A 13089-nucleotide genomic window follows, 5' to 3' on the forward strand; every position below is an offset into this window, starting at 1 on the left:
CGTAGGAGATGATGTTGAGGTTGTGTTGTCGTGCGTCGTGGGCGAGCGGTGCCATGTAGTTACTGAACAGCGGTTTCAAGGCCAGGTAGGCAAGATACAGCCTAGAGAGGAGTCGATCTCCATTAGTGTCACATGTGATGAGTGTTAGTAGGGGAAAAGTGTTCTGGAGTGAGGGGATTAGGTGGGAATGTATGAGCGCAGGGTGCTAAGAAGCTGTTGCAGTACAACACGGTTCATTTAGGAGACACTCTCAGAGTGGGCGTTGTCAGCATGCACAAGGACTTGGCCAAATGGGAATTGATCTCCTGTGGTGTGCAGGTCATGGCGTCGTAAGGTGTGCCTAACAAGCGTGAGGGGATGAAGGGATTATCAGCTACAGGTAAAGCAGAAGACTAAAGGCTGCCCACTCGTAAGACACAGCGGAGCTTACGCCATGCCCAGCAAGTGGTAGACGAAGTCTGGATGTCTATAACAGATCCACAGGGAGGCTCTTCGGTAGGACAGAAGACGAGGGTGATAGATCACCAAGAGGGTCTCTCTCGGGTTTGAGATAAGGGACACAGGTGTCTGGGTAGTACCAGTGATTTGGATATTGGCATTGTGCTGTCAGATAATAAAGGTGAAAGTCTGGGTCTCCAAAGCCACCGCGTTCGTAAGCGATGTTAAGGTATCTCACCGGATACGGGGCTCCTGCCGGCCCATATTAGTCTCAGTAAGAGACTGAGGTGTGTTGAAGAAACGTTATGAAACCAGTATTAAGATATTAAGGAAGAGATACAAGAAGCGGGGGAGGACCGCCATTTTAATTATCATCACTGGTCCCGCTATGGACTGTGGAAGTTTGATCCAACGTTCCACTTGTGTCAAGAGATTGTCAATGGTCGATCCATAATTGAGCCTGAGAATTTGGTCTTTGTCTCTATGTAGGCGTATGCCTAAGTATTTGGTGGAGTCTGTGGTCCAAGTTAAAGGGAAATCAACAGCCATAAGGTGGGTGCTCTTGGTTGATGGGGAGAGCTCAGGTTTAGCCCAGTTAATGTTGAGGCCGAAAAGATCCCAAACAGGATATCACACCTTAGAGGGAGGAGGTTATCAGATGGACAATGGACAAACAGCAGTAACTCATCTGCATACAGTAGAAGTAAAAGGGGGCCATGTGCGAGTTGATGGCCACTGTGCATGTGCCGTTCCTGGAGGTGCAGCATCTTGCCTGGTCCATCTAGTGATAGGGAAGGTGCCAGCGAGGGAACCACTCACACTAAGGCATGCCACTGGGTTAGAATAAAGGGGCATAACTAGGAAAATGAAACTGCGGGGGAGACCTAGCTTTGTCAGCGTGGCTCTCAGGAAAGGCCACTCCAATGAGGCAAACGCCCGGTCAGCATTTAACAAGGTCACCACTGCAGGAGTAGTTGGGGAGAGCCTGTTTAATACAATGGATATAGACCTCAAATTGAGGGAGTTGGACCCATGGGGGGACAAAGTTGGCCTGGACAGGAGGGTTACTCTGCTCCATCAGCAGGGTCATTCTCATGGTGAGGACTTTGGCTAAAATCTTGTCTACGTTGAGGAGGGAAAGTGGGTGGTAGGTAGACCATAAGTGGGGATTCCTTCCAGGGTTCAGGAGAACGTAAGCACCACCTTGTGCATTGTGGGTGGTAGAGAGCCTGTGTCCAGGGACTCCATGTACATAGCAAAGCGCTGTGCTTGTAAGCTTTGAAAAATGCTCTAATAAGGCCATCAAGGCCTGGGGCTATGAAACTGTCCAAGGCATATATTTGCTGTATAATTTCCTCACGTTATGGGTTCAGCTAAAAGCAGTGCTGGCTATATGGAGTTCGTGGATATACCCACTCAGATGATTAGGACAGAGTTTAATGCTATCTCGGTCTGCCAGATCACAATATTCGGTCATTAGGACCGAGTGTCTATGTAACTGAGGGTGGCAGCCCAGTCGGGAGTCGGCTCGGTCAATGTCTCGAAGATCAGATTAGATCTGGGTGTATATCTTGGAGAATACCCGCATGTTTAGATATGCAGTAACCATGGATGTAGGCCTTAAAGGCTTCCCAGAGAGTCGACACCATGCCCTATTTAAAGCAAAACATTCTACAATGGCTTCATGTAGCTCAGTGCAGGAAACCTGATCATGTAGGGCATCGCTTGGGAATCTCCGCCATAGGGGACATGCAGTCTGAGAGGGACCAGAGAATGGTCAGAGTATGCAACAAATGTCTCACATCTATGGTCCAGAGCGAGGCATTGGCAGATACGAGCTAAGAGTTAAGCCATGTCCTTGGGAACGAAATAGAAGGTATAGTCCGTTGGGGAAGGGTGATGTGAGCTCTATATCTCGCTGAGAGCATAAGTGTCTACAACATGGAAAAAGATCCCCCAGGAGTGGGGTACCACTCGGTTGTGTATTGGAGGAGTCTACTAATATATTCTGAACCAGGTTGAAGTCTCCACCCATTACAATCAGATCCGCCACCGCCTGACCCATAAGTGCATGATGTCATGAAACAACTCAGGCGAATCAGTAGTAGGAGCCTAGATATTAATCAATAATGTACATTTGTCTACCAAGATGCCAGTCAGTATAATGTAACGACCCTCTGGGTCTAGGTGGCAGGTGAGGAGTGAAAAAGGGACACTTATGTAGAAGGATACAAACGCCTCTGTAATAGGCACTGGAAAACTATTGATGTGTGGCCCAGGTGGAAGCAAATGTCTAGGAGTCCATAGGTGGTAGATGAGTTTTGTGAAGGAAGGATATTTTAGCTCCATGCCGGGACAAGTATGAGAGGACCGGTATACTCTTATGCAGATTGTTAATACTGTGAATATTTCTAGTGAGGAGGGGGATGTCTGCCACCATCTCCCGGTCCGTCACTTGGCATTCAGAATAGGGGCATATGAGAATGTGTGCCATGTAAATTCCCTGGCTTTCCAGGTATGTCCAGAGATGCAGGGCCTCTTGACACAGGATCCCCAACCAGGGCCCGCTTGCTACAATACCAATGGCTGAGGTGTTGTTGATAAACAAGCCTTCCCTTGAAGGAGCAAATACAGGCTTTAAATGCCAGCAGGATAGCTCTGCGCTCCAGCAGGCTGACGTGGAGCTGAGTCTCCACTGGAGCCCAGAGTCACCGGGACTTTGACCTCCCCCATATGGTCATAGCAGCCCAGGAGTGAACCATCTGTCACTACGGTTAGTTCCGGGTAGTGAAGGGAGAGGGATCCACTGCTGATCATTTGTACTTGCTTCCGATATCTGGACCAGGTCGGAGATTCCCCTAATGCTGCTCACACTGGGACTTCATGTCGCAATGTAGAGCCCATATTTGCCAATGGGCTTGAGTTACCAGCAGGAGGCCATGAGGCCGAGCGGCCTCAGTCTAACCGAAATCCTGGCTAGAGGCTGAAACATCAGAATCATAGCCTGAATCACCTGCACTGGGTGTTCTGGAGACTAGGCCGGTTAGACTGGCATCATTGGTGTGGTTTCCTCTAACTTTTTGCCTTCTGACCTCCTGTTTTGCGGCCTTATTTTTTGTTTGTTGAGTTTTGGAGTCCGGGCGCTTTACCAGTGCTAAAGTACAATACCTTTTACCTATTCTTGAATACCGAATTGTACCGATTTGGTATTAAAGAATAAGTAAATAGTATGTAGGTAATTTTTCGGTAAATGTTACCGAATCTGTATGTGGGAGGGCAGGTCGGATATACAGACGCGTAGGCTGAATATATTGTCGAACAGCACCTTTATTATCAGGAATCAAAGTCTTAGGTTTCACAGTGGGTTCCGCAATTCCTCCTTCAGCAACTGTCTCTTCACTATTGAAAGGGTTGGCCGTGGTACTCAGAGTTGTTTCTCCCTCTTCTGCCAGATGATGTATTTCCTGGGGCGATGAGGGCTCCGTGGCGTTGGTTTACCCGGAGGTAAACGTAAACGTAAACGTGGTTACTTATATAGCGCACGTATCACCCCCGCAAAGGGGTCTCACGGCTCTTGCTTAGGGAACCCGTCCTGGTATTCCCCTGTGAGATAACCCCGGCAGCGTATCCACAAGGTGAAAGCCAGGCATCCCGCCGCGAGGGGCCGTAGTGGAGATTAAGCAAGCTATTGCCCAGAGTCGCAGAGTGTGAACCCGTGAGTCGAGTAGGCACCGGGGCGAGAATTATCGAGTCCGTGGAATTTTTAGCCCAAGACCCGCCGAGGCGGGGAATTGAACCCTGGTCCAGGACCGATCTCAGCTTCCGGGTCTGCTGCCTCTAACCCCTGAGCCACACTTCTCCACAGGTACCGAGAGGAAAAGAGAAAAGGGGCCGTCAGTTGGTCTGTTCGAAAGTAACCCTTGTTCTTACACCCGGAGGTAGTGCGCGACAGATGGAATGGTGATAGGTTGTGCACAAAGGTTCGGGATGTGAAGGTTGGTGAGAGGGAGGAGATTGGAGGAGCCAGGGAGAGAAGGTAGTAGATAGGGAATAGCCGTAGACCAAAGTACTATTTCCAAAATAGACAACCAGTGTGCCGCTTTTAATCACTGCCATTCTAGCGAGCGCAGCCTCCATGTCTCCGTTGGATCCCACTTCTGACACCACTTGTGGGAGGGCAGGTCGGATATACAGACGCGGAGGCTGAATATATTGTCGAACAGCACCTTTATTATCAGGAATCAAAGTCTTAGGTTTCACAATGGGTTCCGCAATTCCCCCCTCAGCAACTGTCTCTTCACTATTGAAAGGGTTGGCGTTGGAACTCAGAGTTGTTTCTCCCTCTTCTGCCAGATGATGTATTTCCTGGGGCGATGAGGGCTCCGTGGCGTTGGTTTACCCGGAGGTACCGAGAGGAAAAGAGAAAAGGGGCCGTCAGTTGGTCTGTTCGAAAGTAACCCTTGTTCTTACACCCGGAGGTAGTGCGCGACAGATGGAATGGTGATAGGTTGTGCACAAAGGTTCGGGATGTGAAGGTTGGTGAGAGGGAGGAGATTGGAGAAGCCAGGGAGAGAAGGTAGTAGATAGGGAATAGCCGTAGACCAAAGTACTATTTCCAAGATAGACAACCAGAGTGCCGCTTTTAATCACTGCTTTCTGACAACCTGTGAATGTGCAGTTCTTTCCCCTTAATCAATTCCACCCTCCTCCCACGACATACGCACCACCACCCACCACCCGTAACACAGAGCAATCCCAGAATGTTCCCCGGACCAGTTTACTCACCGGCCCCGCCGTAACTCTCCTGAGTCACGGCACGCTCTCCAGCCTCCTCCGGGGGACACCACCACTCCTCCGTCCAGCGGTCTTCGGCCTCCCCCGCCTCTTCCTCACGCTCAGCAACGCTGTCTTGACTCTCGGCGTTCAGCTCCGGCTCCCGGCTCCGAGATTCGGCGTCTTCCGCGTGGTCCGTCCCAGGTTCCGCCTCCTTGACGTTCTGCCACCCCTCTTCCGGTGTGGCGTCCGTTTTTACTCGTCCATTCTCTGTAGCTCCTCCTCTCGATGTTGTCCCTCGCTGTGGAAAGAGAGGAGAGACATGGATCGCCGTCCCTGGTTCCTGTGTGACGTGACTCATAGGACAGCGTCCTGTTCGTGCAGGGAAGTCTGGGTCCCGTAGTCCAACCCTACAGTGAGTTCCGCCAGGTCCCTTCTCACATCCCCTTTCCCTTGCTGTCTTGATACTAGGGTTTCTTTCTTGTGGATATCTGGACAGGAAGTCTACATTTCCTTGTTCTGACCCTTTCCGATGTTGTGTGCGGAATCTATATGGTTGTAATGCCAGGAACCACCTCAACACTCGATCGTTGTTTCCCTTGTTTCGGGCTAACCATTCTAAGGGTGCATGATCTGTGAATAAGGTGAATTCTCTTCCTTCCAAGTAATATCTCAGTGTTTCGATAGCCCATTTTACAGCCAATGCCTCTTTCTCGATGACTACATAATTTTGTTTTCTTGGGAACAATTTCCTACTGATGTACAAAATGGGCTGTTCTTGTCCTTGACGGGATACCTGAGAAAGCATCGCCCCCAACCCTTGGTCCGATGCGTCTGTCTGTAGCACAAATGGTAGGGAATAGTCAGGACTGGCTAACACTGTCTCAGACGTGAGCGACCCTTTCAGGGTGTGAAAGGCTCTCAGGATGTCTGGAGTGGGATGCTTTAAACATTCTTCTGTTTTAGATGCTTTTTGCAGGAGATTGGTGAGAGGGGATGCTATTTGAGAAAAATTAGGGATAAATCTCCGATAATACCCCAGGAGGCCTAAAAAAGCCCTAAGGTCTTTTTTTGTCTTAGGTAGGGGTATTTGGTATATGGCTGTCAGTTTAGAATCTTGGGGCCTAATCATTCCTTCACCCAGTAAGTATCCCAGATACCGCACTGTTTGTGCTGCCAAGTGACTTTTTGAGGGGTTAATTTTCAAACCATGATGTCCTAACGTTTCAATAACTTGTCTTAAGTGGTGTACGTGTTGGTCCCAGGTATCACTAAAGATGACTATGTCATCAATGTATGCACTCGCATACCTCTCATGGGACGTAGAATGCAATTCATGGCTCTCTGAAAAGTGGCTGGAGCACCATGTAACCCAAAAGGCATAACCTTGAAATGGTATAACCCATCAGGAGTGGAAAAAGCTGTTTTCTCTTTGTCTTGTGGACGTAAAGGGATTTGCCAGTACCCTTTACACAGGTCCAGGGTGCTGATGTATTTAGCTCTCCCTATTTTCTATACCATCTCATCCACCCTTGGTAATGGATAGGTATCAAATTCAGACAGTTTGTTGACTTCTCTGAAGTCGATACAGAACCGGACCGAGCCGTCCGGTTTTGGAACCAGGACAATAGGTGAGTTCCACTCACTAGAAGAGGGTTCAATGATGTCCATTTCTAACATCTTTTGGACTTCCTCACGTATGGTGTGACGACGTGCCTCTGGTATACGATAGGGCCGAAGTCGCACCCTTTTCCCTACAGGTGTTCTGATGGCATGTTCCACCAAGGTGGTTCTCCCTGGAGTTAGGGAAAACACTTCACCTAGGGGCATAAGGCCTTGGGTCAACTCTTCTTTTAAAGGGCTAGGAAGAGTGATGTCTATGCACTGGGCAAACAAGGGGGTCTCGGTCTCGGCTTGTACAGTTAGGATAGGCACAGGTCCTTCCCATTTTTTTAACAAATTGACATGATAAATTTGTGAAGTTCCCTTGGCTGCATCTAATTCTATTCGATAGGTTACTGGGGTGACCTTCTCTGTGATTTTATAGGGACCATGCCATTGGCCAAGCAATTTGTGGTCAGAGGAGGCCATCATCAATAGAACGAGGTCTCCCACCTCAAACTTTCTCTCTTTCGCTTTTTTATCATACTGGGTTTTCTGAGCGGCCTGGGCTTCTTCCAGATTACTACGGACAATAGTCCGGATCTGTCCAAGATGTGTTTTAAGAGTTGAGACATAGTCAACCAAGGGTTTGGTATTGTCTGGTTCGCTCTCCCATTTCTCTTGAGCCATGTCTAAAAAAGTACGTGGTTGATGTCCATATAACAACTCAAAAGGAGAGTATCCAGTACTTATTTGTATTTTACATCGTATAGCAAATAGGGCCAAAGGTAACATGTCCTCCCATTTCCTGGTTTCTAGCTCTAATAGTTTTTTCATGGTTGTCTTAAGGGTGGCATTGTACCTTTCCACCAACCCATCTGTCTGAGGGTGGTAGGCTGCCGTTCTGATTTGGTGTATGCCTAATTGTGTACAAACTTGTTTCATGACCTTGGATACAAAGGGGGTTCCTTGGTCAGTCAGTATTTCTTTTGGAAACCCTACTCTAGAAAATACTGTTATCATCGCTTTGGCGATATTGATAGCATCAGGTCGACGTAGGGCTATAGCTTCCGGGAAGCGTGTAGCATAATCCACCAGCACAAGTACGTATCTACACCCACTCCTAGATGGCAACAAGGGGCCTATAATGTCCATGCCTACCCTATTGAAAGATTCTTCTATTACGGGAAGTGGACGTAAAGGTGCACGGGGTGGTATGTACCTGCTATGTCTCTGACAGATAGGACATTCCCTGCAATACCTTTTGACTTGTTGATAAATACCAGGCCAATAAAACCTCTCCAAGATCTGTTTTTCTGTTTTCTCGGGCCCAAAGTGTCCTCCTAACAGATGGCTATGAGCCAAAAACATTACTTTCTCACGAAAGGGCATAGGAATTATTAGCTGTGGGGTTTGGTTAGGACTTCCTTTCCTATAAAGCATCCCATTTTTCTTAAGGAAATAGGGACCTACATGAAAGGGGTCTTCCTGGTCTAGGGCATTCGTCCACGCTTCCTGTAGTACCGGATCTTCTCTTTGCGTGGCACGAAAACTTCTGTCTGTTTCCCATGGGTTCTCTTCAAGTATAGCTGGAAGTACTGTAGGTGGTTTCCTCTTTTCTGTTCTTCTCTGTTTTCGACTTTTCCAAAGTTTTGACATTGGCCACTCGGGTTCTTCTTCTTTAGAAAAGGGAGCTTCAGCCCACCAATCTTCACCTTTGTGACTATCATGTGCTAGCATCTGAGAGAGATGTGGATAATCATTTCCCAAGATGACTTTTTCAGGCAGATTAGGTATGAGGCCTACTTTTAGGGATGTTCCCGGATCATTAACATGTTGGATCTTAACCTGCGTGGTTGGGTATTGTTTAACATCTCCGTGTACACACCGTATAGCAACCATCTCCTCACTTGCTACAACCCTTGGTTGGAAATCCTGCGGTCGAACTACACTCTGTCGACACCCAGTGTCTGCTAAGGCCAATGTGGGCTGCCCGTTGACCTTTACTGCACAGTGATATGGGGGTAGAGGTTCTCCTGATGTAGAACAGTAGTAATTCCTGGCTATCTCTATCTCCATAGGTTCCTCTTTTTGTGGACAAAACTTAGCAATGTGTCCTAGCCCCCCACAATGGAAGCACTGGGGTCCAGGATTCGGTGGTCGGAATACTGGTGTGGGTGTAACGGGTCCCGGGAAGAGAGTTACAGGTTCAGATTTTTTTGGAACAGAATTGCGGGTGGTCTATGGTTTCCCGGTCCACTGGCTCTCCATTGAGTATCCTCTCTACCCTTTTGGATCTCCTGTGCCCTGTTGTAGGCACTAGCAATCTCTACCGCGGTTTCTAAAGTCAAGTGAGGTTGTTGTCTGACCCACTTCTGGATTGGTGGGTGTAGGGAGGTCAGATACTGTTCTAAGTAGATTTTAGACATGATGATACCATCTTTATCTGTTGTAGCAGGTTTCAACCAACAGCCGGTCATGTCTTTTACCCTAAAGTACAGAGCTCGGGGTGTTTCTTGGGGTCCCTCTTTGATCTGGCGTAATTTTATCCTGTAGGATTCGTCATCCACTCCCAACCTTTCCATTATACACCGTTTAATGCCAGCGTATGGCACTGTCCCTTGTATAGTGGCTGCCTGGTATGCTGCCTGCAAATCCCCTGATAAGAGAGCACCTAGATACTGACCCCACTTATCAGCTGGCCACGCTGCAGCAGTGGCTATACGCTCAAAATTTGTAAAAAAGAAATCAGGATCTTCTCCATTGACGTATTTCTGCATGACCATAGAAGGAAGTGTAGTGGGTCCTCTTTGATTTCCCAGGATTTCAGCTAATTTGTCCATAGCAGCTCCATGTGATTGACTTTGTCCTGTTAGGGCCTTCTGTGTCTTCTCGCGGTCTTCTTCTACGACATGTAGAATTTTTTCCATCACCTTGCCCAAATGTTCCTGGTGTTCCGCCATTCTAGCGAGCGCAGCCTCCATGTCTCCGTTGGATCCCACTTCTGACACCACTTGTGGGAGGGCAGGTCGGATATACAGACGCGGAGGCTGAATATATTGTCGAACAGCACCTTTATTATCAGGAATCAAAGTCTTAGGTTTCACAATGGGTTCCGCAATTCCTCCCTCAGCAACTGTCTCTTCACTATTGAAAGGGTTGGCCGTGGAACTCAGAGTTGTTTCTCCCTCTTCTGCCAGATGATGTATTTCCTGGGGCGATGAGGGCTCCGTGGCGTTGGTTTACCCGGAGGTACCGAGAGGAAAAGAGAAAAGGGGCCGTCAGTTGGTCTGTTCGAAAGTAACCCTTGTTCTTACACCCGGAGGTAGTGCGCGACAGATGGAATGGTGATAGGTTGTGCACAAAGGTTCGGGATGTGAAGGTTGGTGAGAGGTAGGAGATTGGAGAAGCCAGGGAGAGAAGGTAGTAGATAGGGAATAGCCGTAGACCAAAGTACTATTTCCAAGATAGACAACCAGAGTGCCGCTTTTAATCACTGCTTTCTGACAACCTGTGAATGTGCAGTTCTTTCCCCTTAATCAATTCCACCCTCCTGCCACGACATACGCACCACCACCCACCACCCGTAACACAGAGCAATCCCAGAATGTTCCCCGGACCAGTTTACTCACCGGCCCCGCCGTAACTCTCCTGAGTCACGGCACGCTCTCCAGCCTCCTCCGGGGGACACCACCACTCCTCCGTCCAGCGGTCTTCGGCCTCCCCCGCCTCTTCCTCACGCTCAGCAACGCTGTCTTGACTCTCGGCGTTCAGCTCCGGCTCCCGGCTCCGAGATTCGGCGTCTTCCGCGTGGTCCGTCCCAGGTTCCGCCTCCTTGACGTTCTGCCACCCCTCTTCCGGTGTGGCGTCCGTTTTTACTCGTCCATTCTCTGTAGCTCTTCCTCTCGACGTTGTCCCTCGCTGTGGAAAGAGAGGAGAGACATGGATCGCCGTCCGTGGTTCCTGTGTGACGTGACTCATAGGACAGCGTCCTGTTCGTGCAGGGAAGTCTGGGTCCCGTAGTCCAACCCTACAGTGAGTTCCGCCAGGTCCCTTCTCACACTGTAAAATTCGGTATTTACCGAATCGGTATTTAAAGATTCGGTAATTGCCATTCATTCCTATGGGCCTGGAGGCCCATAGGAATGAATGTCAATTACCGAATCGGTAAATATCGATTCGGCAAAAGGGGGAAAACATTGAAGGGTGGCAGAGTGTCACTTTGACATCCTGTTGCACCCCTCAATTGTGTATGGGTGCACATGTTGCAGACATACATGCCCTAAGGGCATGTATGTCTGCAACATGGCACTGAAGCAATTTGCATAAAATTGCTTTTTTACATTTTTTTATTTACCACCATCTTGTGGTTGGTGGTAAATAACGAATCCTAACACGGGATAAGCACTCATTTAAGTGCTCCCTACATTAGGAATTCGGTAATTTACCAAATCGGTATTTAAGAAATCGGTAATTTACCAATTCCTTAAATTACCGATTTGAATCCTTACTTTCGGCCCCTACATCAGGAAAGCCTATTATCGGTCGGTAACGGCTGAAATTAGTTAATTTTAGCCATTACCGACCGGTAATAGCCTTCCTACATATGGCCCTTGGTGCCTTCTGCCTGTATCTGTAATACACTGGTGTGGGAGATAGCTGGCTTCCTTCATTCCCTCTAGACAGCCGGAAGAATAGGTGTGACTGGGCAGCGATCTGCATGTTGATGGGTCATCCTGAGGCAGAGGGAGAAGCGGATACTCTGCATCTGAAAGAGGTAGGCCCTGTCCGCACACAAAGGGTTGCAGACCCCCCTGTAGTGAGTCTGAGGCCAAGACAGGAAAGGCAGGATCTTGTGCACTTCAAAGCATCTCTTTGAAGTCTCCCTATTTCAAACGACCAAATGAATACAAGTACTGGACCTATGACATTTTTACTTCAGACAACTTCTGGAACGGAGGACATTCTACCAAGAAGGACTGCTGTGCTGCCACGAGTAACTGCCACTTGCTGTGACTGCTTTGCTCAGTTGGCCTGCTGCTTCTTGCCTGGGAGTGAGAAGGACTGGATCCTCTCTACATCCGACTCTCTACATCCTCCAAGGACTTAAGTGACTCCAAGGGCTTGCCTTCACTTTTGAAGTCTCAGGAACAAAGACTTCCTTTAACTTTGCTTCAACTGATGGACTCTGCCAACTGAGAGTCCAGGTTTGCCAAGAGGTGCCATCGTCGACTTTGCATCAATCGAAACAGACGCATTTCCTTCTACGTCGACACAGCACTGATGCAAGGACATCGCTGCGTGACTCTGCGATGACGCGGAACCAGCCTGTGAGGTTTGATGATGCATTGTCTTCATTGTAAGGGGTTTGAAGACAATGCAAGATTCAACTGTGAGACTTGATATCAAGGAATCACATTCATTTTTAAGGGGCTCAATAACGAAGTAGGATGCAACTGCGTGACTCGGAAAAAACGCAACATGGTTTTGCGGATGACGAAACCTCTGGAAAGGCCCTATTTTCAGCGGGACCTGCGTGGATTCTTTATCCGATCCATGCTCCATCGTGGTTGGCTTGAACTTTTGGATTTACCCTGGTCAATCGCAACCAGATGTCCCGGATGGCACTTTATGCTTTTAAGCAATATATTGCAGTTTGATCTTTAAAAAATTCATATCTCAAATTCTACGTTTTGGTCTTGTTTTACTCAGAAAAATATTCTCTATTTTCCTAAACTGCTTACGTCTTTTTGTAGTGTTTTCACTGTATTACTGCACAAAAACTTTACACATTGCCTCTTAAGTTAAGCCTACCCGCCCTGTGCCAAGTTACCAGAGTGTGAGCACCGATTAATTTTTGCTGTGTATCTGACTTACCCAGACTAGGATTCTTGCTCCTGCTTGGACAGGGTGTACATGCCAAACTGAAACTTCAATTTCTAAGAAGGCCTAAAACTGCACTGTATTCAGAACAACTCCGATTAAAAGGGGCATCTGAGCGGGAGTCTGGTGCAACATCGGCATGTTTAGGGTGAACCCCTGTAAATGCAGGCGGTTTGCCGTAGTCTGGAGGTGGGAGGCAAATTCCTGGAGTGAGCCCACTTTCAATCGCAAGTTATTGAAATAGGGAAATACTGGAACCCTCGACTTCCACATGTGTTTTGAAGTCCCAACATCACCTTGGTGAGAACCAGAGGAGCACTCAAAAGGCCAAAATGGAGCACAGAGAAACGATAATGCTCATGGCCCACCGTGAACAGCAGGTAGTGCCTGAGC

The 13089-nt window shown here is 48.3% G+C and overlaps 1 protein-coding gene across 1 annotated transcript in view; it reads right to left on the reverse strand.

Moving 5' to 3' along the window:
* The window catches only part of LOC144773701 (uncharacterized), a 200059-nt gene that overhangs the window by 118727 nt on the left and 68243 nt on the right, over positions 1-13089 (reverse strand). Inside the window, 2 exon segments of the mRNA XM_078658846.1 lie at positions 5332-5512; positions 6730-7505. Coding sequence (XP_078514972.1) covers positions 5332-5512; positions 6730-7505 — 957 coding nt within the window.

The sequence above is a fragment of the Lissotriton helveticus genome, chromosome 8 (assembly GCF_964261635.1).
Source record: "Lissotriton helveticus chromosome 8, aLisHel1.1, whole genome shotgun sequence".
NCBI classification, from domain to species: domain Eukaryota; kingdom Metazoa; phylum Chordata; class Amphibia; order Caudata; family Salamandridae; genus Lissotriton; species Lissotriton helveticus.